Source organism: Gobius niger (genome assembly GCF_951799975.1).
Source record: "Gobius niger genome assembly, chromosome: 1".
NCBI classification, from domain to species: domain Eukaryota; kingdom Metazoa; phylum Chordata; class Actinopteri; order Gobiiformes; family Gobiidae; genus Gobius; species Gobius niger.
In genome coordinates, this window is record NC_136852.1 from 42,970,242 (window position 1) to 42,998,057 (window position 27,816).

The 27,816-nt window shown below is 42.3% G+C and overlaps 1 protein-coding gene across 1 annotated transcript in view; it reads right to left on the reverse strand.

Annotated features, from left to right (window-relative positions):
* Positions 1-7,685: 7,685 nt before the first annotated feature.
* Positions 7,686-27,816, reverse strand: part of LOC306971342 (zinc metalloproteinase-disintegrin-like jararhagin) — a 46,430-nt gene continuing 26,299 nt past the window's right edge. Inside the window, exons 8-23 of the mRNA XM_079567582.1 lie at positions 27,436-27,498; positions 26,881-26,952; positions 25,797-25,966; positions 23,552-23,633; positions 23,322-23,455; positions 19,978-20,155; positions 19,158-19,247; positions 17,031-17,226; positions 15,464-15,569; positions 12,978-13,134; positions 12,348-12,428; positions 12,159-12,249; positions 11,983-12,088; positions 11,839-11,899; positions 11,621-11,713; positions 7,686-8,020 (exon numbers count right to left, since the gene is read on the reverse strand). Coding sequence (XP_079423708.1) covers positions 7,988-8,020; positions 11,621-11,713; positions 11,839-11,899; positions 11,983-12,088; positions 12,159-12,249; positions 12,348-12,428; positions 12,978-13,134; positions 15,464-15,569; positions 17,031-17,226; positions 19,158-19,247; positions 19,978-20,155; positions 23,322-23,455; positions 23,552-23,633; positions 25,797-25,966; positions 26,881-26,952; positions 27,436-27,498 — 1,713 coding nt within the window. The 3' untranslated portion in view covers positions 7,686-7,987. The remainder of the gene's footprint in view (positions 8,021-11,620; positions 11,714-11,838; positions 11,900-11,982; positions 12,089-12,158; positions 12,250-12,347; positions 12,429-12,977; positions 13,135-15,463; positions 15,570-17,030; positions 17,227-19,157; positions 19,248-19,977; positions 20,156-23,321; positions 23,456-23,551; positions 23,634-25,796; positions 25,967-26,880; positions 26,953-27,435; positions 27,499-27,816) is intronic.

The window sequence follows — 27,816 nt, forward strand, 5'->3', positions numbered from 1 at the left end:
CCTGGACATAGACTTCAAATGTCATATTCCTCTGGTTGAGCCGCTCCTGAACTACAAACAACGTCAGAAGCGTCTTGTGTGGGCTGAAGAGCGGAAGACCTGGTCTGTTGCTCAGTGGTCCAAAGTTCTCTTTTCTGATGAGAGCAAATTTGGTGCCAGAGTCCGGAGAACGAAAGGAGAAGCACACGATCCAAAATGCTTGAAGGCCAGTGCGAAGTTTCCACAGTCTGTGATGATTTGAGGAGCCATGTCTTCTGCTGGTGTTGGTCCACTCTGCTTTATTAAGTACAGAGTCAATGCAACCGTCTACCAGGAGGTTTTAGAGAACTTCATGCATCCTTCAGCAGACAGGCTTTATGGAGATCCTGACTTCATTTTCCAGCAGGACTTGGAACCACATAGCCTAAAGTAAAAAAACTGGTTCAATGACCATCGGAGTACTGTGCTTGATTGGCCAGCAAACTCACCTCATTAAGGCAGTTATACAAGTCAAAGAGGCCCAAACCAAGTACTAAGAGGACTCAGAGAGCACACATTTCTTTGGTTAAAATGTTTTTTTTTTATTGATTTCATGTAATATTCTAATTTTCTGAGATGTTGAACTTGGGGTTTTCACAAGCTAACAAATGAAGGCTTGATATATGTCACTTTGCATGTCATGAGTCTGTATCATATATTAGTTTCATTTTTCATTTTAACCTCTTAACTCCCACCGGAACATGTTTTCTCCTGTTCTTCAAATTCTCCAAATCTAAAAGCTTCTTCAAAACAGCGATAAAAAACGAGAAGGAAATGAGGACAAAAACAAAAAAGCGCCAAAAAGTGACAAAAAAAGGAGCCAAAATGACAAAAACTCAATAAAAAAGTGGCAAAAATCCAGCAAAAAAAAAGACAAAAATCCACCAAAAAAAGACAAAAATCCAGCGAAAAAGTGACAAAAATCCAGCAAAAAAGTGACAAAAATCCAGCAAAAAAAAGGCAAAAATCTAGCAAAAAAAAAGACACAAATCCAGCAAAAAAGTGACAAAAATCCAGCGAAAAAGTGACAAAAATCGAGCAAAAAAGTGACAAAAATCCAGCAAAAAAATGACAAAAATCCAGCAAAAAAGCGACGAAAAAACTGCAAAAAAGTAATAAAAAAGCGCCAAAATGAAAAAACTCAACAAAAAAGTGACCAAAGAGCAGCAAAAAAATGACAAAAATCCAGCAAAAAAAGTTGATATTTGTGCAGATTTAACTTCATAGTGACCCAGCGGAGACCGGGGCTGCATCTGAAACCATCAAATTGTAGCCTCTAAGCACTAACACAAGCAACTAACTCCTTAACCTTTCATGGGGTCGACTGTTAGACCTCTTTGCAGTTAGTGAACTAGGGCTGCTTCCGAAACGGGCAGATTGCTAAGAGCTCTTACGCCAAACCGGATGTGCGTCAGCGTCCGCCATGGTAAGTTGCCTCCGAATTGGTAAGTCAGTTAGGAAGTAGTTAGGAAAAGGAGCCTTGATGCTAACTATCATAGCCACTTTAGCATAGGGACCTCTGATGCTAACTAACCGGTGATTAGGAGCTATGTGCCATCCCACAAGCCACTGCGCCAAATCCCCCCACCCCCCTCGGCCCCACCCTCGAGTGATTCATGCGCAACCACTGTTGATTGACAGGAGCACATTTAATAATAAAAATAATAATAATTAAAAATTAAGATTATGCACAAGCCAAACTTTATAAAAGTGATAAATCCATGTTGTCGTCCCCACAGCTCAGTCACATGTCAGTGTTAAAGAGTAAACTCAGGAAACAGATTAAATGCTTTTGTTTTCATTTAGTAGAAACTTAAGCCACATGGATCATTTGCTACTGTAGCTTTATGAAACAGCTGTTGAAATAAAATAACACTAAAGGGAAATGTTTGGATCATTTGGATTTATTTTTCTCCTTAAATGTCTTTGTTTGGACACTATGTTGTTGTTGACACTGTACAGTAGGGGGCGACATGCATTTTTATTTGGCCTCACTCCACCAATAACTTTAAAGAAGAAGAAAAGCAGCTGTTGGTGATGTCACTTCCCTTTCCCCTGTTTAAGGATGGACGGATTGTTCAAATGCTGCTGAAGGTCTAGTTCCCTAACTGCATAGATCTAACAGTCGACCCCATGAAAGGTTAAGGAGTTAGTTGCTAGTGTTAGTGCTTAGAGGCGACAATTTGATGGTTTCGGATTGAGCCTAGAGCTTCAGCAGCATTTGCACAATCCGCCCATCCTTAAACAGGGGAAAGGGAAGTGACATCACCAACAGCTGCTTTTCTTCTTCTTTAAAGTTATTGGTGGAATGCAGGCCAAACTAAAGTGCATGTCGCCCCCTAGTGTACAGTGTCCGACAACAACATATTGTCCAAACAAAAACATTTAAGGAGAGAAATAAATCCAAATGATCCAAACATTTCCCTTTAGTGTTATTTTATTTCAACAGCTGTTTCATAAAGCTACATTATGCAAATGATCCATGTGGCTTAAGTTTCTACTAAATGAAAACAAAAGCATTTAATCCGTTTACTGAGTTTACTCTTTAACACTGACATGTGACTGAGCTGTGGGGACAACAACATGGATTTATCACTTTTATAAAGTTTGGCTTGTGCAGAATCTTACTTTTTAATTATTATTATTTTTATTATTAAATGTCAATCAACTGTCGCTGGGCATAAATCACTCGAGGGTGGGGGCGAGGGATTTGGCGCAGTGGCTTGTGGGATGGCACATAGCTCCTAATCACCGGTTAGTTAGCATCAGAGGTCCCTATGCTAAAGTGGCCATGATAGTTAGCATCAAGGCTCCTTTTCCTAACTACTTCCTAACTGACTTACCAATTCGGAAGCATCTTGCCATGGCGGACGCTGACGCACATCCGGTTTGGCGTAAGAGCTCTTAGCAATCTGATGGTTTCGGAAGGAGCCCAACTCAACTTAACATTAAAGGGACTGGATGCAAGTTGGCTATTTTATACTCACTACTGCCACCTCAGGTCATATGTGTAACTGCAGTCTCTATATTAGAGGCAGTTGTGGTGAACAGGTCTGAGCTCATTCTACATCTTAGGACATGGCAGGAACATGTAGGGGGAGGAAAATACATAATTTTAACATGTTTAAACTCTGTCAGAATCACTCAAATCAGGCTCGTTCGAGATGAGATAAAGGTAATAAATTCAAAGTTTTTTCGGGTGCAACAGGGTATTCAATTAAATGCCAACAGACTTGTTTCATTAGTTAATTTCTAACTCAAATCAAGGTCAAATATTCTTGCAAGAAAAGTTCACTTATTTATTGGTGCAACAATGCTAAAATCTCAAGCCTTAGCCTCAATTTCATGTGTGTGTGGTTGTCACTAACTGCTAAACTGAAAGCTGCAGACACTCGAGACCTGCAAGGTGACGTCCTCAAACCACACATGAAACCTGTGGCTTTATATTGGTTCCTCCTGCTGATGTTCAGGCTGCGGTGAGCGATAGATCCAGTGCATCAGACATGTATGCGCAAGATCCTGTCCTGGTCATAATCCGCCTCAACAGCTTTCCAAAAAAGTACAAGCAGAATGTCGTCCAGGATCAGCCCAAACACGAGCCGCAAATCCCTGTATCAGACCGTGTTTCATAGTCGAGTATGCCGAAAAGGAAAACACAATAATCAAGCTTTTATTGATGACGTTGAATCCTTTTCTGAGTCAGCTCAACTACCCGGAAGTGAAACTTGCCTGTTGAGGAAAACAGCACAAATCAAAGTTTAGTACATCCAAGTCTTTTGGTTGTGAGATAGACTCCCGACAGGCTGTGGGTAAAAGTGGCGCTGCTGGTTCCAGACAGGCAGAACCGGATGCGTTAAAGCGTGTCAAAGCATGGGCTGGTGGGTGTTTGTGCATAACAGACGGTACTAGGGCTGCACAATATATCGCGAAAAATATCATATCGCGATATTAGCTGATTCAATATCCGTATCGCGAGAAGCCACAATATATCGCAACATCACCATAGCCTTCATCTGACTAAGATCGACCCATTTTTTTTTGCAAACTCAAACTCATGCATTGAAGTCATGTGTAGAAGTTCAGTTTTAGTTGAACATTTACTAGCTTTGTTCAATTCTACCCTTGTTTTGGTCCTGATTGGGTGTTTTTAAGTCTTCTTTTGACACAATTTGCTGAAAAAAAATTGTGTTTAGTGAAATATCGCAATCATATCGTTATCGCGATATTGCACAGCAGTATCGCATATCGCAAGTCACTTCAATATCGTGCAGCCCTAGACGGTACTAACCTTTAGCTAAAAAAAAAAAAAAACTTGCAGCATAGACATTGTGCTCCTCATGAAGTTCCATGTGTTACAAACTGTAGATTCTCTCTTTGCTGGGGAGGTGTCATTTTGGCTGTCCAGTCTGTGACATCATCCTCATACAGTATGGGCACAACTTACTGTAAGGTCAGCAAACTGGCAAACCGCCAATATGTCGGTGTGGCATCAGCAGGCTGGACAGCGGAGGTCGGCAACAACAGGCAGCCTATATACAGAACAAACTCTCCACCAGCCCCCACTTGTACCATCTTTACATCTGTTCATCCCCTGTTCGATTTGCACCCTCAGTTTTAATGGCATCCCAATGTGCTTTAATGACGAGAAACTCAATTTGCACCCTTTTGAAAGTCGAATGCACTCTCAGTCAGTTTGTTCTGGAGCCGGTGCTGGTCCGGGCACACGAGTCTGAATGTGCACGGTACACGAGCCGCGCTATCTCCACAGAACACACTGAGCGCAAACATACAGATGATCCCCTGGAACAACCGTCACATGGCCAGAGCGCACAAAGTGTTTGTGGACAGGAGCCAGATGCTGATCACTGGTCAGTCATTTATTTCTATTTATTTGCTTGCACGGACACAGTGCATATTAACCCCTTAACTCCCACCTGAACCGAGCATGTTTTCTCCAGTTTGGCTTTACTCCAGTCCAAAAGCTTCTGGAAAAAAAAGCTGTGAAAATAGCAACAAAACTGAGACGAAAACAGTGATGGAAATGTGACAAAACGGTGAGAAAACATTGACAAAAAAGTGAGGAAAAAATTATGAAAAAGTGGCAAAAATGTCACAAAAATGTCACAAGAAATTGACAAAAAATGGACGAAAAAATGTGACAAAAAAATGACAAAAATTTGACAAAAAAATTGATAAAAAATTGACAAAAAAATTACAAAAAAATGATTTTAAAAAATGACGGAAAAATGACAAAAATGTGACAAATGTGATAAGAAATTGACGAAAAAAAGGACAAAAAATTGATAAAAAAATGACAAAAAAATGACAAAAAATTGACAAAAAATTACAAAAAAATTACAAAAATGTGGGGGAAAAAATGACAAAAAAGTTACAAAAATGAGTTGAATACCCAACAAAAAAATGATGGAGAAAAAAAAATCTGATGACGTGAGGAAAAAGATCCTCTCGGTTCAGGCGGGAGTGAAGAGGTTAACATAACAGCTCAACTGTAGAATATGCCAGAGTTAGCCAAAAGACTAGTTTTCATCTGTAGTTCAGATGTACAGTAGGCACCCTCAGGGCCGGACCGGGACTGAAAAACAGCCCTGGATTTTGACCAGCCCGGCCCAAACTAGCATAAATGCAACACTTCCACAAAGACATGTGTAGCTTCTTGCCACCCGTATTAACCGAGAGCATTTTCTCCAGTTCGGCTTTACCCAAATCTAAAGGCTTCTTGACTGGAGAGCAACACTGTAACCCCCCTTATTTGAAAGCTAACATCTAGAAAAGTGATGGTAAGTTTTTATACTTTTACTTTTTTTCGCCGCATTTTTGTCACTTTTTTGTCACTTTTTTCGTTGCGTTTTTGTTGTTTGGTGTTGTGTTTTTGTCTCTTGTTTATTTTTTATTTTTTTCATGATATTGTTGTATTTTATTGTTTATTTCATTGCTTTGTCGTCACGTTTTCGTCACATTTTATTGTGTTTTTGTCACTTTTTTGTTGCTTTTCTGGCACATTTTTGTTCCGTTTTCATCCTTGTTTTTAATGCTTTTCTTTCAAGCTTTTAGATTTGGGTAAAGCTCGATTACGGCAGGGTGTGAGAGGTTAAGGAGAAAAGTGAGAGGCCCGACCGGTGGCCCTAGAGCCAGTGGCCCTTCTGTGCTCTTCCAGAATGGACATATGGCCAGTCCGCCCCTGGGCACCCTGGAAATGGGTAAAACAATCACCGAGTATGGAGCGAATGTACAATTGTCTCAGGTAAAGCGCTTTGTGACTATGTCTGTGAAAAGCGCTGTATAAATAAAGATCTTCTTCTACGTAATATGTCAAAACACAATTTTGGATTTTGCAGACCGCCGAGCTGCCTTTTCTTCTTTCTTTTTTTTTTACTTTAGAGCACTACAATTTTGTTTTCTATATTCTTTTGTATTCAGCCCAGTCATATTTTATTATAAAGCAGCTTTTCCAATTTAATTCTGAGGTTATGAATATGTAAGGATTAAACAACTCGGAGCCGTTCATTAGACGGTTATAATGCACGACGCGTGTTTAATCCGCTTATACCATGGTCCCACAAACGTAACATTTATAATAAATATTTGTTTCATTTACTAAACTCACTAAATATGCCAGACTACAGGTCTATTTTCTGTGGGTTATTAGCCGGTCACTGAAGGCTCGTCTCAGAGCGAGTCATTCTCCGCAGCTACGAGGATCTCAGTCAGGCTCAACGACACAACATCAGCACAGAATCACAACACAACAGGACTAACCCGGCACTTTTCCGTGGAAGTAAACACCGATATGCGGCACTCATGGGCAGGAGTTATTTCACTTTTACGCTGTTTAACCTGAAGCTAGCTAGCTAGCTCAACCAGCTCAACTGTTTATGGAAACAGCTGCGGTGGAGTCGCTCACACCTGGGCCCCACCAACTGAAACTTTTATGTTTGACTTTACTAATCCAGACAAATATGTTTAAATACTGGATCATTTTATGTACGCCTGAAAATGATGAATAGCCTTAACCGTTTTCAATAGAAATGGAAAGTTCATGTGTTATTAACAGTAGCTAACCTAGCTGCTCACTCTCCTCTACTTCACATTTATCAAACGTTTTGTTTTGGCCAAAAACGTTGAAATTAACACAAAATCCATCTCATACGTTCCTGTCAGTCACTAATTACGCCTTTATCTGATTCAGCTGTGTCATGTGTTGCTATGGCGATGCCCACAGCGGAGTGATATCCCAGTGATTTAACTACCGGACTACGTGTGCGGTTATACCAAAATAATGCACCAGCCAATCAGAATCCAGTATTCACCCAGACTGGGTATAATGCTTAATAATCAACATTTAAGTTTTTCTATTTAAAAACTAAAATGATCATTTATGTCACACTTGCACGGTGACGCATCGAACCTCGAGTGAGCTGAACCGTGATGCCCCTAGTTATTTATAGATCTTTATTTTTATGTGCACTGGTTTCGAGGAGCAGGTTTCCTCTTGAGCGCAATTGTCTTGTTTTGTGCTTCTGTAAAATAAGTTTGCGCCAACATGCCGCTCAAATCAATAAATAAATGAATTAAACCATCAATCTTTTAATCTGAAGGCAAACCGTAACCGACAACAACATATATTATAAACATCTATATGACAATTAAATAAATGCATTTAATAAAACTTTATCACACAAACATTGAAATTGAACATTTCAGTCTTTGGAAACATTACAGTGTTAGACGTGTGCAAGTTGTTTTTCATGTAACAAAGAATGGCTCATAAAAATACCAGTGGTTCTTCTTTTTGATCCGAGTAAAAAAGAAAAAGTGCCTTTCAGAACAAGAGTCTCTTTAAAGATGGCAGAGTGACAGTTCATTCTGCGGCAAAGTCAAGTCCCTTTGAGCATCCGAAATGTGCTTTGTCCGAGGTGCAGTTCCCAGGGATGGCCAGGAGAGGGCGCTGTCAGACCTTTGGTGGAGGGACTGGCCTCAGAGCCTGGAAAACAAAAGATATGATCTGAAAAAAACCAACAAGGATCTTGCTCTCATCAAAGGAATTGTATTTCTTAAAGCTACAAAATTCATTTCACAATTTCTATTTCCAGTTTCTGATGTCTCCTTTATTGTGTCGTCAAAACTGCATTTTCTGGCATTCCCGCTGCATTCCATGAGCTCCTCTCTTTGTTTTTCCTATTGCTTTTTAGTTAAAGGCCCTGCACCTGATCATTTTCAAACTAGTAGTGAAATCCTCTGGCATATTACAAGGTTTCGTTTTTAATTCCCAAACACTCACTGGAAAAAAAGCATCATCATCTTAAGGAAGAAATTACATAAATCTTCTTAAATTCAGGTCTTAGTTCAGAATAAAAAACTCTTATTGCTAATGAAACAAATACATTTGTTCTTAATTCAGATTATTTTGTGTAATTTGAATCTTTGTTAAAGGTCCTATATCATGCAAAATCGACTTTTTAGAGCTTTTAGCCATGTTGTTATGCTATTTCCTTATCAAAAACACCCCCAGAGTGGTTTGTGGCTTCATTCACGCAGCTCTCAGTAATCCTCCTGAATCCTGCTCTCTGAGCAGCTGCTCCTCCCTCTCCTGGTGAACGACTGACCTGTTCAGTTGTGTCGTCACAGCGGAACGGAAGTGCTCGACGTCTGTAATGCAATGTCTTACAGCCTGATTAAATTTGTAAAACAGCTTTTTCATTATTTCTGTCGTAAGAGAGAAACAAAGAGAAAAAAAAAAGTGAAGAAAAAAAAAAAAAAAAAGGATGTGCCCGAGGTGCTTCCAGGTCAGCTGTGGCCAAAACAAACACATCCCCTGAGCGTCTGAACAGATCAGTCATGTTTGTGCTGCAGCTGAAGATGGAGCTCGTTATAACTGGACACACCTGTTCTTTATTCTTACCTAACGATAATGTCACGGAGAAAAAGAAGCGCGTTTGGCTACGAGGACGGGAGTTTATTCAACCTTTTTCAGGAAGAGGCCACTCGTCAAGTTGTTTTTTTCTCCGGGATTCAGCGACTTTCACCAAAATTTTGTTTTTCTGTGACTGTCTCTGATGGATGTTTGGTGAACCTTCGCCAGAATCAAAGTGGATTAACTTTTATAACCAACGCGAGTCCCATAATGTAAACAGCGATGGACCAGAGCGGTGAGTCAATCCAAACGCGGGTTAGCTTGTGTGTTAGCATATTAGCATGTGTGTTAGCCATTTATGAAGCTGTGTTGCAGATGTCAACTCCGTAAAACTGCATCGTGAAGTAACTTCACTTATTGCTGTTTATTTATATTACGGTAAAGTATGTGCGGAGAGAGGGGGCGGAGTTAACTGAATCGAAGCGTTGTGTCTTCCGAGTTCGAAAAATACTTCCAGAAAACACTTATATTTATCACAAAAATGAGTGCTCAATAGTGGTAGAGGTACAATATATCATATACATGCCTATACTTAACTTTGAAATGGCTAAAATAGCATGATATAGATCCTTTAAAGGAATAGTTCACCGTTTTTCCATACTGATATATGTTCTTACCTGAGCTTAGACGAGTTGATACATACCTGTCTGGTCTTTTGGCGTGCCCTCAGTGATGCAAAATGACCAAAGATGTTGTTAGCATTTGGCCTCTCCTTATGTATTCCTATAGCTCCAAACGGGGGTGAAGTTGGAAGCTACCACGCTCTTTTACGGGGACATACACAGGTACGTATCAACTCGTCTAAGCTCAGGTAAGAACATATCTCAGTATGGAAAAACGGTGAACTATTCCTTTAAGGTACAGTGGGAGGAAAATGTATGTGAACCCTTTGGAATTTCGCACATTTCTGCCTAAACAGGTCATAAAATGTGGTCTGACCTTCATCAGAATAATTAAACAGTGTCTGCTTAAACTACTGTATTTTCCGGACTATAAGTTGCTCCGGAGCATAAGTCGCACTACTCAAAAAATGCCTAATGAAGAAAAAAAAAACGGACTAAATAGGTGTCTGGTGAGTTAACATCACATAACAGTTCAGATAACTATAGCATGAAGAACATATCAAACTCTCCATCTCACTCCAAATCACTAAATCCATTGAAATCCTCTTCATCGCCTTGGCAACTACCTGGGCACGGAGGCGTAACTCCACCGTTGACAAGCCTCTCTCGGCAGCACGTTTTTCAAGCTCTCATTTGTGAACTCGTTCCTCTAGCTGTGGACATGTAGCTTTCAGCCCGTGATTAGCTTTGTTTAGTTTTCTTCTCTAAGAGTAACCTCCACTTCTCGCTCACTCCAAACTTTCTTTCTGCTGCTCGATTAGCCTGCAGTGCCCTCTAGTGGCATCGTGAAATTATATATTTGAATAGAAAAAAAGGAAAAAATAAATCACATATTAGTCGCTCCGGAGTGAGAGACGCACCCCCTGCCAAATTATGAAAAAAAGTGTGACTTATAGTCCGGAAAATACGGTAATATCACCCGAACATTTACATGTTCTCATATTTTTATTATAAGGATAAACTTTGTAGCCTGTCAGTCGTTTTGGGGGTCTCCCTTCATCAGCGTCAGGCAAACTAACACACGGGTGCAAACATTATATGCAGTCATGGCCACTAATGTATCAGCCCACTTCTCCATAGACTGATAAGATGCATGTGGGAACCAACATGAAAGAAAAAATAATAATGATGAATATCAAAAGCAGTTAAACAGAATTCCCTCATTAGGTCCATTAGGAAACATAGTGTCTAATTGATCTATCCAAAACATCCGTCTCCGCCCCTTTTTGGCATGGCCACTGTTTCTATGCCGCAGAATTTCAAGTCACTGACAGCATGTTTGAATCCATGAAAATGACTTCTCATCTCTCTTTCTCATGCACATTTATGTTTGCCAGTTCTTGTTTTTAGTTCTCTTTTTGTTTTGCCGACATAACCTAAGTTACAGGGACACTTGAACAGATACACCACAAATGATGTTCTGCATGTGATTCTGCCTTTAACTCTGAATGCAAATCCCGTGCCGTGATGAGTGATAGATTTCAGTTTTACTGTGACACTGTACACAATGATGGCATGGGAAAATGACCATTAGGTGCAGAGGCTAAAAAATGTGACAAACCTGTTTTAGGTAAAACTGCTTTTACTAAAGTGTCTCTAAGACTAGATGACCTCTTGTAAAAATAGCTGGTGTGTGTCTGGAACTCAGAAGAGACTTGTTGGTCGCTCTGTAAAATGTTTCTCAATGACTTGTTTCAGAGAAATACGACTGCCATACCATGGTTTGCGAGAGAGCACTTGGATGCACCACAGCACTACTGACAAAATATTCTGTGGACTGATGAACCCAAAGTTTCATTGTTTGGAAGGAAAACACAACGTCATGTGTGGAGGAAAAATGGAACAGCACACCAACATCAAAACCCTCTCCCCGATGTGAAGCGTGGTAGTATTAAACATGTTTGTAAATAATTCATCCCATGTGATATTTACTTTGATATTTATCGATTGTGAGCTGTTAGCGCTACAGTGGCAGTGACCATGAATATGTAAAACATGCTCATAATCTCATCCTGTGGTGTTATCCTAAGTGTGTCTACTGTCTCACCTGTCTGACTGCCGTGTAGTTCTGCTGCGGTTTGGGCCTGTTTCCAGCAGGGGGCGGCGGAGGGGGCGCTCCTCTGGGCCTGGGTTTAGCCGCCTGGGCACAAGCAACAACAATAAGGACGATCACAACCTCACAGATTGTCGAGATAAAGTCACGTGTTTATTGTTACTCTGCAGATTTAGTGATTCTGTGATTGCAGCAGAAAGTCTGATCCTCACCAGAGTCGGAGAGGTCTGGACTGGCCTCGTGTTGAGGTACGGCTTCCTCTGGGTTTGAACGCTGTGGGCACAAACATCCGCGGTTATGTCTCGGTACTGGAAGCTTCAACGCCGATCGGAAAAGACTTTGAGATGAAAACTCACGTCGGTAACACCGGACCCCGTCGCCTCATCCAAACAAAAGCCACGATCCCCGCCACGATCCCGAGGAGCACTAAAACGACGGCGACACAGATACCCACGATCGTGCCTGGAAGATACAAGTGACGCCGGTCTGTTGTTGTAAAGTATCCAGTGAATAGACGGAGGAGTTCACTCACCCGTCGACATGGCAAACTCTCCGTCCTCCGCGTCGCAGTACGGAGGCATCCACCCGGGTTCACACTGGCACTCGCTCCTGTGGTTGCAAACCTGACACACGCCGCATTTCATTACAAACTCCAGATGTTACAGACTGAATCATAGCGTGAGATGGAAGAGTTGTTGTTGTGTAAGGGTACTGCACTCACAGCGTGTCCCGGACATTTGGCTGAACAGTTCACGTTCCTGTAGGCCGTCTCCAGCTCCACACACTCGTTCTGGCTGCACACCTTCACAATAAAACCCACGTTCGCTTTAGTCATAGCGTAAAAAATAGCATTACTTTAAAGGGATGTTTCAGGATTTTTGACATAGGGCCTCATTTCCTAGTTATCCAGGAATAATTTTAACCATTTTGCATTTAAAAGAACTTATATTTGAGCAGCATCAGCTTCGTGGTTGTATAAGCTACGCAGCGGCGGAGTGATCTGCTAGAAAATAGTTCCTCAAAATGCGATCATTCATTTGATGCAAGGTCAGTTATATTCCAAAAAATATTTTATCGACACAGACATTTATATGGTTAGTCTGGTGTTATAAGTGATTTGCCTCAGGTGCTCTGTGGAGCGGGTCACACTGTTTTTAATGCAGGCTAGCTGATACCATAGACATGCGCTAGCCTAGCGCCACGAAACTCTTCAAATATAAGAACTGCATGAATTACAAAAACAATATTTCCAGAAATCAGCAACACTCGGGATAACTAGGAAATGAGGCCCTATGTCAAAAATCCTGAAACATCCCTTTAACGTCCCTCTAAAACAATGGTCTGGTCGTACCTTCCCGTCTCCACACTTGGTGCCGGTGTCGACTTGTCCGTAATCTTTGGTGAAATCTGAAAAAAACGCTGCCTTGCAGTCGCCGACCCGCACCATCCGGCCGTAGTTGGGGCTGGGGTTCCCGTTATGGCAGAACAGCTTCCCACAGAACACGTCTCTGCAGGTCACGGGAGAAAGTGTGTCAGACTTCCTTTGTAATTCAAGCCCTGATCAATAAATAGGCCAGTGAAGTAACACAACTGGCAAAACTATGTCTCTTTCTGATTTTGGGCTAGTATATTATTCAGTTAGTCCCCGGTTCACCTTTGATGGATATGGGAAATCGTAACTTCAAGGCAATTTTCTCAGAATCCATTTTTGTCTCATTTGTGGCAAAAACACTTGAAATCAAGGTCAACTTTATTTCTACAGCACATTTACAACCAGTGTTGGGGAAGTTACCGTGAATATAAGCTGCATCAACAAAATATGTGCCCAGTCACTAGAACCAGGGACACAAGTCGGCAGCCCAAGTTTCAAGATTTTTTTAAACTTTTTTTTTCAATTGGTGATTTTCGCTTTTTTGCAGAATCGTTCAGTTGAAGCGTGGACATTACAACGAACATGTGGATTTATTAATCACAAATTTTGTGGCGCCGCTTCCTCATGAAGAGCCTTAATAGCAAAGCAGCCACAGCGGGACAGAGACGCTGCTTTGCTCCCCAGACAGGACGACACTTTGGCCACGGCAGCTTCAGCGTTAAAACAAGCTTCTGCAAAAGCACCAAACAGTAAGTTTTGTGTCTTTTTATTACGGTGGATTTTGAATTTGAGTTGATCTCTGATGTCTCGCTCTGTTTCCACGTTAGAATACGCTCGTCTCCTGTTTCCTTTTGTTGTTTGGGGAGGAGGCACCGCTGCTTTTGTTTGGGTTGTTGAGTTGTTGTCCTATTGTGGATCAGTGTATGTGCGTTTGAGTGAGTGAACTCAAGGCCTGAGGACTGAAACCCCACACACTATTGTCAATCCCAGAGAGGTGAAAACAGCCCAACACTTTAGAGGCCGATTCCTCTCTTTGACATATTTCATCAACTTTGGAGACGACACTTTCACAAACTATGTCCCGCTCAAAATGCCCTAAAACTGAGTTGTGTCCCCCGTTCTCATGACAATTTATAAAGATTTTTTTTAATTTGTCCATATATATGCTGCACTGGTCTATAAGCCACAGCTGTTACAAGCGCTGGAAATACTGGACTTTTCGCTTGGTGCACGGTCAAATTAACCAAGAGAACGGTGGCTTCAGGTACATTTAATTTTATGAAAGTGTTTTAAGAACTTCCCCTCCATTCACTGACAGCGTCTCATAAAGTGTCATACCAAAGTGAGCATAGTTAGACATGACTGTAGCTTTACCGGGAGTGGGTACGTCTCCAGCTCGTCTCCATGGAGATGTGACTAAAGTCAGTAGAATTTGAGATTTGAATAGGTCACACCCTCATCCAAATCCGTTCTTTGATTACCCACTGCAGTAATGGCATTTTCTGTGTTGAGCTGGTCATTAGGAGCATGTTTTGTATTGATGGCAACAGTATAGTCAAAGTGTTAAGCAGTGTCCCTTTAATAAATGATGAGTTAAAGGGATATTTCAGGATTTTTGACATAGGGCCTCATTTCCTAGTTATCCAGGGTGTTGTTGATTTCTGGAGATATTTTTTTCTTAAATTCATGCAGTTCTTATGTTTGAAGAGCTTAGTGGCGCTAGGCTAGTGCATGTCTATGGTATCAGCTAGCCTGCATTAAAAACAGTCTGACCCGCTCCACAGAGCACCTGAGGCAAATCACTTATAACGCCAGACTAACCATATAAATGTCTGTGTTAATAGAATCATTTAACTTTTTTGCATTTATGTTTGAGCAGCATCAACTTCGTGGTTGTATAAGCTACGCAGCGGCGGAGTGATCTGCTAGAAAATAGTCCCTCATAATGCGATCATTCATGTGATGCAAGGTCAGTTATATTCCAAAAAATATTCTATCGACACAAACATTTATATGGTTTGTCTGGCGTTGTAAGTGATTTGCCTTAGGTGCTCTGTGGAGCGGGTCACACTGTTTTAATGCAGGCTAGCTGATACCATAGACATGCACTAGCCTAGCGCCACTAAGCTCTTCAAATATAAGAACTGCATAAATCACAATTTATTTATTTTTTCCAGAAATCAACAACACTCTGGATAACTAGGAAATGAGGCCCTGTGTCAAAAATCCTGAAATATCCCTTTATAGCTTAACTAGTGAATTGTTCATGATGAATTGACTCATCATTTATGAAGGCTAAAAAAAGTTCCCAGAACACTCTTAGGCAAGACGCTGCTTGTGAATGGAGGGGATTATTATTATATATATAACAATATAAACTCTGTTAGGCTGTTGAGGAAATAGACATTACTACTGTTATCCTGTGTCAGCTAATATTTGATAAAGAGTTGTAGGATTGTGCTGACTGTGTCTGGCAGGCGATGTACTGGTCGTTGGCGGTGCGTTTGCAGAAGCCGTAATAAGTTTTTCTGGTGTTCTGGTCGTAGCAGCCGGGGCGCGCATCCTCTGCAGCTGCAACAGTCACAGAAAAATATAGAACATTTTAGAGTGGCTTTGTTTCCTTTGCACGTCCATCAAACCTTTTAGTCTCTCACAGGGTTCATAAAGGTGGCCACAAAGTCACATGTAAAGCTTTTGAATGCCCAGAGGAGTAGACTACTAGAGCAGGGGTGGCGAACACGCGGCTCTCGAGCCGCATGCGGCTCTTGGCCAATCAGAGTGCGGCTCTTTGCATGACTGGATAATACTATGCTGCTCTTTACAAGAGTCTTTGTACATATTTCACATAAACTGTAAAACAGTCTTCACGAATCTTGACCAAAAATCCAACTATGCTCCTACAGACCCTGTTTCCATCTCTACATGAATGAGAGTCAGTATCATCCTTGTTTTCGAGGCGGCATGAAAAGGTGCCCATGCAGCAGGATGTAGGTTAAACAACAGGCAGGCAGATCGTGGCTCTGGGATCAGCTTCTGTGCTTTTCATATTTCTGATCAGCTACTCTTTATTTGATGTAATTTGGCCTCATATTCACAGAAAAAGATCAAAATTAGGAAATGGAAAAAAGCGGAGCTCTAACGAAACATACGATGCAAAGCGCTGCATCGCGTATTGCGGAAATACGCAAAGTCATGATTTTTCTTCCACATGTGACTGAAACTGTAACAAATGCAACATAAAACAGACTCTCAGACGTCCAGAGGCTCCTGGTTAAAGTTTATGAACTTTGTGCAGCCTAGAGTGCCTTCTCTGCACAGTCCAGTCAAGACCGAGCTGCACTGAGCGCACGGGCCAGGGGCGGATCAGAGAAGGGGGCTCAGTGGGCAGGGCCCCACTTACAAACACACCCCAGCATTAAAAAAAAAAAAAAATCTAATTCTGTCCCAGTCAGAGCAGAACAAAATGTCAGTTTATTTAATATATATTTATTTTAAATCTTGGTGAGGAGTAAAACCAACAGTCACATTATACTATTTAATCACAATAAACTACCGCCCCGGGATCTCGCTAATGGTTGGTGCCTTTGTGGCTCTTCACAGGATCAAGGTTGAAAATTTCGGCTCTTGGTCTCTGACTAGTTTGCCACCCCTGTACTAGAGGTTGCCGTACTACAAAGCTGGATAACTTTTTAGCAGGGTAGATCTCCATGGAAACATGCCTTTAGTGCATAACCTGCTCTGGAGCAGGTTCAGTTCCAGCTTAGATAAGAAGACGGGTCTAAACTGGCTGATAACGCGCTTTGTAGCAACCACTTATCCAGAAGCTCCAAATCTGGGTTTGTCATGAAATAAACCGGGTTAAATTCAACCAGCTTCGTAATATCGCCCTGAAAAGTCTGAGTCGCAAACATTCCATCAAACAGAGGAATGAAGGGAAATTGCAATATTCAAAAGCAAACGGGGGAACTTTTGAGCAAAGGACTGTGGACAATATCATATCATTGGTAAATTGCGTGCTGGTGAAGTCCTGACCTGGGCCGTACATCTTCTGGCACTGCTGGGACCTCTGGGGGCACTGTCCGTTGTAGCAGTATCCCAGGCCTCTGTCGCAGGGCGCTCCGTTCACCGCGAACACGTCCTCCGGACACGCCGTGTTGGTTCCGTCGCAGTACTCGGCCAAGTCGCACTCGTCCTGCCTCCGCCGGCACTCACGCGAACGGGGCAGGATCTGAGACAAGGAAAACAAGAGAAATACAACATTATTAGCAAAATATGAAATGGGTAGTTTGTTGCTTTGTTTTATAAATGTTTAGTAGCGCTCTGTGTATGTATTTACATTTGCTGAATCGTATTTACTTGGGACAGTACAAGTTAAAGCTGCACCACCTGAACTATTCCCTTCAAACTGTGGAAGTCGGAGGTAGTTGAGGGAAATCTATCAACTGTTTCCTAAATGCGTTTCTACATTAGCTGTCAAAGACCCTCAGTGTATCCTGATTGTTCACTTGAGTTCATTCGAAGCTCGTCTCAGTCGGAGTTCAAAGCGAGGCCTCTGACTTCTTGGTTCACGCTGGAGGAAAATGCGCTTCATTATGGTCTGTTTTTCTTTCACAAATGTCATGCTTACAGTGCAGATCTATAGTTTCTATCCATCATCCTACACTCATACCCATGTTTTTAAGTGGGAAGGGAAACCGGAGCAGACACAGGGAACGCATGCATCATATTTTTGGGCGGGTTTGGCTGCCGAGACCTGGCAACCCTGTAGCCGAGGGGGAAGAAACCTCTCAAGGGAATCACACCTTTTCACTCTTTTTAGTCCTTTTCTGTCAGACCATACACATACAGTATCACTCATAAATAAAGTCAAGCCAAAATCGGGTCCATATGGATGTGTTTTCACAGCAATCTGTTCAGTAGAAGCGAAAAACTGCACTTGTTGCTAACGTTAGCATATGTAGCATGAAGCTAATGTTAGCTTCCTGATTAGCATTGTCCGTTTTTGAAGTATTTATGGGCTGTTGAGCCACTTCGCTCCTCTCTTGTCTCTTTATTTAGTAGAAACATATATTCATATTTCAGCATGTGTTAAAGGGACTATACAGAGTTTAAAAATGTTAAAATTATGTATTTCCCTCCTCTACATGTTCCAGCAATGTCCAAATGTGTAGAATGAGCCCAGGCCTGTTCACCACAACTGCCTCTAAAATCCTGCACTGTCACTCAAAAAGGTGTTAATTCGGGTCTGAAGTGCCGTCATGCACGAGTTTAATACAGAAGCTGCAGTTACACGTATGACCTGAGGTGGCAGTAGTGAGCATAAAATGACAAACTTGTGTCTAGCCCCTTTAAAGGAATAGACCACCGTTTTTACATACTGAGATATGTTCTTACCTTAGCTTTGACGAGTTCTTTAGGACCTGTCTGATCTTCACCCGTGCCTTCAGTCACGTAAACACAGCGCAGACGGCGTTAGCATTTAGCCTCTCCCTCTCTCCTCTATAGCTCCAAAACAGGTCAAGATAGAAGCTACCAAGCTCTTCCACGTTTTTCCTATTTAAATATGGTTACGTGAAGTGTTCCACTACAAAGTATAATTACACAAAATTAAACAATGTGGATTTTCTAAGCGGATAAAAGGGGGGACTATATTGTAAGGCGTAAAAATACCAGGAGTAGTTTGGCATCCGCACAGTAAAGTGAAGCTTACTGCGCGGATTTCGAACTACTCCTGGTACGGGGAAAACGTGGAAGAGCTTGGTAGCTTCTATCTTGACCTGTTTTGGAGCTATAGTGGAGAGGGGGAGAGGCTAAATGCTAACACCGTCTGCACTGTGTTTACGTGACTGAGGGCACGGGTGAAGATCAGACAGGTCCTAAAGAACTCGTCAAAGCTAAGGTAAGAACATATCTCAGTATGTAAAAACGGTGGCCTATTCCTTTTAAAGCAATGATGGAGAAATAGGAGAAAGTTTATTTTTTGTCACTTTCTCTCTGGCTGCTTTGAACATGACCATATCATACCCTATGGGCAATTCCAAAGATGCCGTCTGTATCTATACTGCACATAAGGACCATGAGTGACTCAGAGTTCTGCGCTAGAAATATGGAAGTCTTTATACTCCTGTTCATAAGCGTAAATCCTTGTAGTATTTGTACCTTACAGTCCTCGCAGCACTCCCCCTCGCCGCACTGCGACCCCTCGCTGAGCTGACACGTGGAGGCGTTACAGCAGCGGTTTGTGCACTCCTGTCACAACAAAACATAAAACCACATTAAAGCCCAGACGCTGCATGAGAAACTCCTGCTGTAGATGAATGACATGCATGAAAGGAGAGAATGTACTGCACGTTTTTGATCAGTGTACATTTTCATATAAAAAAAAAATTAGCATTTTCTATGTAAAAATGGCCAAAATGTAAATATTAAAGACTGAAACAAAGGGAAAGGTTTCGCCTGCAGCATCTTTTTATGGCATGTATTGAATATGAATAACAACAGGCAGATTTGCACTTGTACTTGGAATTTGCAGGTGTAAAGTGCAGAGTGAGAAAGTGCGAGGTCTCCAAAGTGTCTCCTGGGTCTGTTTTGGGTGAGAGGCAGGTTTAGACTTGTCCACATTTCGGTGAAGTGCAGAAGAATGCTCTCATCACTGATAATCGGTGAAGGAAACGTGGTATTTGGCTTGACATACTTTGGAAACATAAGGTAGTGTCAAGGTCACAATGGCACAACTAGATAGAATGGGATAAAGTAAGCATTTCCTGCCACATTAAATTAAAAAACATTACTCTCTGTGTGAAAATTTTAGGTTGTAAAAGTTAGTGGTGGAAATTTGTTCATCTTTTGTCTGGACTTTTACTCAAGTAAGAAAGTGTAGTACTTCTTCCACCACTGGTAAAAGAATGTAAGTGTAAAGAACTGCGCTGGTGATCTGCCTCCTATAACATAATCAGCCCGATGTATCAGTGCGTCTGACCTCCACGGTGCCACAGTCGCACTGCTCTCCCTCCTCCTTGAAGCCGTTCCCGCAGACAGGGGGCGCCACCAGGCTCAGGTAGTGCGGTTTGTCCAGGAGGCAGCTCGGGCTGCGCCCCAGGAGGTATTTCTCGTAGTGGTTCCCACTGCAGCTGCTGAAGCTCCGCGGCACGTTCCAGCTGCAGAGAAACACAACAGATTCATTTGGTTTAATGTTGTAAATAAAAAAAAAGCGGAGTAAAAATCAATTGCTTTTACCCAAATGTAAAAACGTCTCGACTGGAGCTTGCAGCATTTTCACATGAGTTCAACCTACTTCTTTTGAGTGTGCAAATTGACTCCTTTACCTGTTGAAAATATTCGTTTTTTTTGCTGCTCAGTTGAACTACTAAACTAAACTACCATAACTAAAACTAAACTAAGATTTGATTTTACATTTGTCTGCTGCGCTGGATCTATCACTCACCGCAGCAGCCTGGTCGTCAGCAGGAGCCACACAGATTTCATGTGTTTTTGTGTAACTTTGCCTGCAGCCTCAGTTTAGCAGGAAGTGATGATGACACACATGCACTCTGTTTGGGGAGCGCGCACACGCATGGCACGTGCACCACCAAGCTTAAATGAAGCAAGCTCCACCACGTGACATAAGATACCTAGTTTTTCTACAATTTACCTGTTTGCACATTTCCTGTCTGTTTGTGCACACTCTGAGTGATCACGATACCATATTTAAATAGGGAAACGTGGAAGAGCTCGGTCGCTTCTAACTTCACTGTATGTGTTTTTGTATGCTATACATGTTTCCTTCCTCTTCCCTCTTTCTTTGCACTTTTTAACATTTGAGTGTGTCCGTATCAAGATTGTCCATATTACACTGCGTTCCAAATTATTATGCAAATTGCATTTCAGTGTCAAAAAGGTAAAAATGGATGGTATTGTGTCTCAGGGCTCTTTGAATCACTGACATTAATCTCAGAGACCTGGGATGATTAGTTCTCAGGTTAAGCCCAGTTAAGGGAAAAACTACAGAAAAAGGACATTCCACATTATTAAGCAGATCATCATTTTCAAGCAATATGGTAAAGAAAAAGGATCTCTCTGCTGATGAAAAGCGTGAAATAGTTGAGCACACATGGGTTTGTGCAGATAATCCAATCCAATCCACTTTATTGATATAGCACATTTAAAGATAAAGGCACAGTATGGACGGTTTCTGACAGACAAACACATCAGATTAAGAGAACAGCTGCTACAAAGCAGCAAACAGGTATTTGAAGCTGCTGGTGCCTCTGGAGTCTCTCGAACATCAAGGTGTAGGACCCTCCAGAGGCTGCAGTTGTGCATAAACGTCTATCCGGCCTCCTCTAAAGTGATATTCGAATGCTCAGAAATACATGTGGCCCAGAAATACATGAAGACTAATTTTCAAACAGTCTTGTTCATTGGTGAGTGCCGTGAAACCCTGGATGGTCAGATGGATGCCTCACTATGTAAGAAAAGAGTCCTCCAAAAGACTCGATCAATTTTGGATCAACAAAATCATGTCTTGCGGTCGCACTTTACTCTGATGCCCTCCGGGAGGCGATATGTCGTCCCCCAACAGAAAAGAAACTGCTTATTCAAAGTCCTTCATTCCGACTGCTGTCAGAAATTTAAATGACAACATCTAGGAAGGCAGTGTTTATCTTGTTCTTTTTCCCCCCTCATTTTTACTGGTCCCCTTGTGTCCTAATGCACTTACAGTTCATGTCTGTATATGCTCGTATGTGTCTCCATTTACAGTTTTTTTTGGCCAGAGAGCAGTGAACAGAATTGCCCATCGGGATGAATAAAGTTGTTTTGATTTGATTTGGATGGAGTAGTGGATGGTTGGTGAATGGCCACCATGTCCCAACAAGCCTGTGACCTCAGTAAGGAGGGGGCGGAGTCATGTTTTGGGCCAGAATCATGGGGAGAGAGCTGGTCGGCCCCATTAGGATCCCTGAATGTGTGAAAATGACCTCTGAAAAAAATGTGGACTTTCTGACTGACCACTGTCTTCTATAGATACAGACGGCATCTCGTCATAGAAGGGGGCGTGGCTTCGCCGAGGGGGAAAATAGAATCTTCAGAGAAACACAATTTTCCACTCTTTTTAGCCATTTTCTGGTGGAATATCAACTTATACACATAAATAAAGTCAAGATTGTTCAGTAGAAGTGAAAAAACGGCAGTTGTAGCAAGCGCTAGCTAACCGTTAGCATTAGCCCGATGCTAACATGTAGCATCAAGTTGGCATTCTCCGTTATTCATGTATTTATGGGCTGTTGAACCACTTTGCTCCTCCCCATGTCTTTGTATCCTTATTTAGTAGAAAGCTATATTTATATTTCAGCGTTTGTTACAGTAGTTTTTGAATAATTAGAGAAAATTTTCATTTTTTCAAAATTGTTTTCCTTCTTCATCATGACAACGCCCCATGTCCTGCTGTAAAGAATACCTCTGCATCACTGGCTGCTATGGGCATAAAAGGAGAGAAACTCATGATGTGGACCCCCTCCTCCCCTGACCCTTTTCAGTCCATTACAAGCTTTAAAATGTATTGAAAAGTATGAGTTAAATAATGATCCTCTAACAGTTAAAGACTTGAACATGATGCTGACTGTCATTTGAGTTGACAATTTAGAAAATCTTAGAAAAATGTAATAAATAATTTGGAACACAGCCCATGTGCTGATATATTTTCTGTTAAAGGGACACTTTCATGTAATTTAGTATATATATATAGAAATGGAGCGTCTGTTTTTTGCAAAGTAAAGAGACGCTTTCAAGAAAACACAAAATGGCAGCTGTCTCGGTTGTACCCGAGAGCAGGTGTCCAGGGAAGATCCAGGGTCACAGCTCCGGCCCGGTACTCCCATCACTCCTTTTTGAACACATAATGAGCCAATGATAAACATTCCCCTAAAGATAGCAACATGTTCCCTTTGTAAGACACACATCTCACTCGCCATGACTGCAATGCATTCCTTGCTGACACGTCTTGTGCAATAAATATACCAAAACTGAGAACTTGCCTCTGCCTATCCTTTCAGGTATTTCCCGGTTAGAGTGGAGCGGGACCTTAACCTTCATAAGAGTGAGTTGACAGGTTCTTCTCATCCAAGTACATCCCATTGTTGGCTGTGTGTTAACCTGCATATGGCAAATTAATCTAGATCTAATCTAAATAAACTAAAAAAAATATTTTATATTTTGTTTTTCAAATTGAACGAAATATCCAAAAATAGAGAAAATCCTCTTCTCTCACTCCTGTGTTGTCTCTGCATTTTCCCATATTCAAATCCAATCCCCAGTGTGTCTGACCTGAGCGAGGCGGCCATGATGCAGCTGTCCCCGGAGCACACACAGGCGCCGGAGTCGTCGTGGTCCATGCCCAGGTTGTGTCCCATCTCATGAGCCAGAGTCGCCCCCACCGCGATCGCCCGGTCATTATGATCCTACGCAGAGAACGTGTGAAGACTAAGCTGCAGCGTGATCTTTGGAAAAGTCAAATATTTTATGAGGTGGAGAAAACCATTAAAACCATTGTTTACCTGCACCACTCCGACTGAGTGTCCCGAGCAGAGCGTCCCGATGAAGGCCAGTCCCACCGTGGCTCCTTCAAAGTCAATCCCACTGAAAACAATAATAATAATAATCATTTCTAGGATATTAATGATTTTTTAGCCATAACATTTTAATACCGTCAGTCCAACATAACATAACACAAAACATTCCTGGAGTCGTGTTTTTGCTAAATTCATTTGTATTTTATTTTGACATTTATTATAGCAGGAAAGTCCTGCTCAGAGGAGGGCTCTTATTTCCAGAGGAATCTCGGCCCCTATTGTACATATTTTAGTCGTGGGGAAACCAGAGTACCCAGAGGAAACAAAATCTTGCTATGAGGCATGACTGCTAACCACTGAGCCACCATGCCGCCCAATCAGTCAAGTCATTTTTGCCCAATATCACAACAGGATTTGCACCAATAGTAAAACAATGAAACATTAAAGCCGCAAGCAGCATCGGACGGCCCTCGCAGATGTCAGAAAAATATGAAAAAACATTTCCCTCTTCAGAAACACTAACATACAATTTTTCTGAACCCACTTTGCTAGAATCATTAGGCTAATATTTGACCATGGGCTGTTGCCTCTTTGCCCCTCTGCATGTCCCTGCATCTTTATTTAGCAGAAAAAGGTCAGGTCAGCTGGGGAACTGAATTTAATATTCAGTCGGTCACGCAATTGTTTTGTGAGAGGGCAAGTAGAGATTATATGATCTCTCTGGATGTCCAGACCGCATGGACCAGTTCTTCAGTCCAGAGGCGTCTTTGACCATCTACCTGTTTTCATTTGTAGGTACTGGGAGTCGAGAACAGGACTCGGGGACAGGTCTGGATTGATACGAGTTTCGTCTGGTTGAGAGTTTGACTTTGTCTTGTAGTTCTTTGAAAGATGTTTGTTGTGGGCTGTTTTTAGAACTGAGATCTTTGATTAATCGTCCCATTGGGGTCTTTTGTCTTATGGCTTCATTCATGGTGTGAATGATGTAATTTGGTGCATTATTCTGTTGGGAGTTCGTAGGGGTCTTTCTGTCTTGACCTTCTCATGGTTTATCCAGGTATCATGTGTCTGTATATATAAGGTCATTGCAGGTAATCTGACTCCTAGTAGTTTGAGAGTTGTGGTATAGCAGGACTCGATTTATCTGAAGTTTGTTGTTAACCATGTTTCTGAGGAGTACATGAATGCTGCATTCAGAGCGATATGTGTGTTGATCTGCTCAGAGAATTTATCATTTGACAGTAGCCCCTAGGTAAGTATATTAATTTGTGTAATTAATGGTGATATGGTCTGTTTGAAAGGCGGTTGTGTCGTCTCCATTTGTTTGCTTGGATGGACTTCATCTCAGGGACATCAGCCTGATTCTTGCGGAGTCTCTGCTTGTCCAGCATACTCTACATACACCAATGTACGCAGACACTGGAGGCCAGGTGGGTGAAGTGTCTTGCCCAAGGACGCGACAAACATGTACATTTATGGGAACCAGTATTCGAACCCCCGACCTTCCAATCATGAGACGACCCGCTCTACTAACTGCGACACTGTTGCCCCTGTGGGCAGAATAATACCACACGTTTACACGTGATCCATATAGGTCTTTGACATATTTTCTCAAAACCTGAGTCTCCCACACCCAGGGAACTCACCGCCAGGAGAGCATTCCCTTCGCCTCCATGGCCCCACGGGAACTCTTTGTGTGTGGGCAGAATAATCCCGAATACACACCGAGAGGTGTTACAGCATGATAGTCTACTCGTGATCTGTATAGGTCTAATGCACCTGGGGGTATTTTGACGGACTACACACAATAGCCCCCACCCTCTGGCCAGGGCAGACTGGCCAACGGGCCCACTCGTGGCCCTAGCAGAGGGGTTTAATGACATTTGACATTTCACCTCCAGGACAGTGTTCGCTTTGCCTCCATGGACCACGGGAACTCTTGGTGTGTGGGCAGAATAATCCCAATTAAAATCAAACGGCCCTCCTTCATAGCGCCTCTGTAACCGCACCAATGCCACTATCGTGCCATCTACATTTTATTGCCCTGATGTGCCATTCATCTTTGAATGGCAGTAATTTTTTCACCTCTCCATGTGAATAATGGCTCAAACCTGCAGAGGGCGCTAGCTTGCCCCAAATCGTTTTTTTTTCTTCACACGCAGCATTGGACGGCGAGTGTGAAAGTTTAAGAAAAATACATTGTTAACATTTTCAAATATCAGAAAAGTACCTGATGAGGTGTGCATTGTCGTGCTTCTTGATTTTGACGAGCTCTGTGTTCCGCCACTTCATGAAGGCGTCGAGGTTGGCCCCGGCCGGTGGAGTGACGGAGATCAGGTCTCCCCTGGACCACACTTCCAGCCCCACGAGAGCCACGAAGGTCCGCAGAGGTTTGTACGCCTGAAAGCATCACATTTAAAGTCACTATGCTGACGGGTTTAAGTGACTGTTCTGATCTGGGGCTGCTGCAGTTGGTCAGGTCTAAGTTCAGCAACATCGTGAATGACCAGGTTGTTCCATCAGTGGATTTTCTTCTTCCAAGATGTCATGGGCATATTCCAAGATGGCAATAGGTGTGTGTTTAACCTGTTACCTGCCATTTTAGGATTAGGGCTAGCAATTATGGATTGTCGGCGAGACCAGGCGGTAGCAGCTGAGGGCAATGAAAGGCACCTGGAATCCAGGACACATCACGGCCTCGAGAACACGCAGTCTCACATTTGTGAGAAAGAGTTTAATCTATTTAAAAAGTTTGTGAACGCATAACTGCTTCTGAAGAGGAGTCTGCAGAGCGTCAGGGCGACGTGTCTGATCCAGGGCCAGCCCGAGCCAGTTTGGCCCCGTAGGCATGATTGGACTTTAGCCTTTTATATTTATGTGTGTTTCTCTAGCGCACATGCACAAAGCCTTTTTCTTCGTTTTCTTGACCCTAATAGCATCTTATAGTTTTGGCTGTGTTTTTCTATCCCAATTCTTTTAGACACACTTCGCAAGCCTCTCACTCAACACACCCAAAGCCACGATTCCTGGGGCTGACATTGTGAAAGAGTGGATCAAGGAGCATGAGATGGATTGTCCACCACAGAGTCCAGATCTTAACCCATCAACCATTGAGGATCTCAGTGAAAAAATCAATGCAACTCTGGATCCTTTGACACGGCAGAAGCTGTATTCAAAGCTAAAGGCGACAAAATGTAAGAGTGTGTGACCGTTTTTGGTCAGGCAGTGCACCAAGAGCAACCCATCCGATGACCACTTTCTGAAAAGTCCATGCCACGTTGCTCTTTATAACTTTTGACTGGGGTTTGACTCACCATGTTGACAAAGTTGACCACTTCAAACATCCTCTTTCTCAGCTCCGTCATGTCTTGCTTCATTTTCCTGAACTGAAACAAAACAACTCCACTCATTAAAAACATGCCTGAAGTGTTGCCTTGGCACATTCACGTATTTTTGAGTAATCTGTAAAAACTCTGATGGCGGCCATTTTAGGGATAGGTTTGCCTGAGTCCTCCTAGGAACGCCCCCACCTCCTGGAGACGCCTCCGAGCTTTCGTCACCAGCCGAGTAACCAACCACTGCCCCTCAGTAGAACCCCCTCCCCACTGATGCCACAGACAGCGTGTGGAGGGGGCGTGTCTGAAAGGGTCAGAGGTTCTTAAAGAGACAGAGGCCGATTTCAAGACTTTCGCTACAGCCATTTTGAGAGTGCAATTTTATACAAGGCAGTTATTCTAATTTACTGCATTTACAGACCAACAGAAGGTTTCGTCATCTTTGTAGTGTCCTCTAGACTGGTGCTATGTGAGTGAAAAAAACATAATACCCCCTCTTTAAAAGTTTATTTGATGCTACATTGCTTGTCTTACCTCTCTGTGATCAGCCACAAGGTAGAGCTCCAGGTATTTCTGCTGCTGCACAATGGAGAATCCCTGGACACATAGTTATACATGCATACAGTTTATTAGATTCAAAATTGTGACTGTTTGTAAATGTGTAGCATTGAGCCGCTCTGTGAGGCAACTATCAGGCAAATTCCCATATTGTCACAGCCCACCGAATGAGGACCCCATACTGGATGACAGGAAGTAATTGTGTGTATGCTGCTGACTGCTTATTTAGACACTACATCTGTTTGGACATTGTATTTGCTTGGACATGGCATTGTGTTTTTGTTTGTTTAATTGTTATAACCCTAATCCTGTGAGGAAACTCCTGTTGTGATATAGAGTTCAGTATCTAGGATCCTG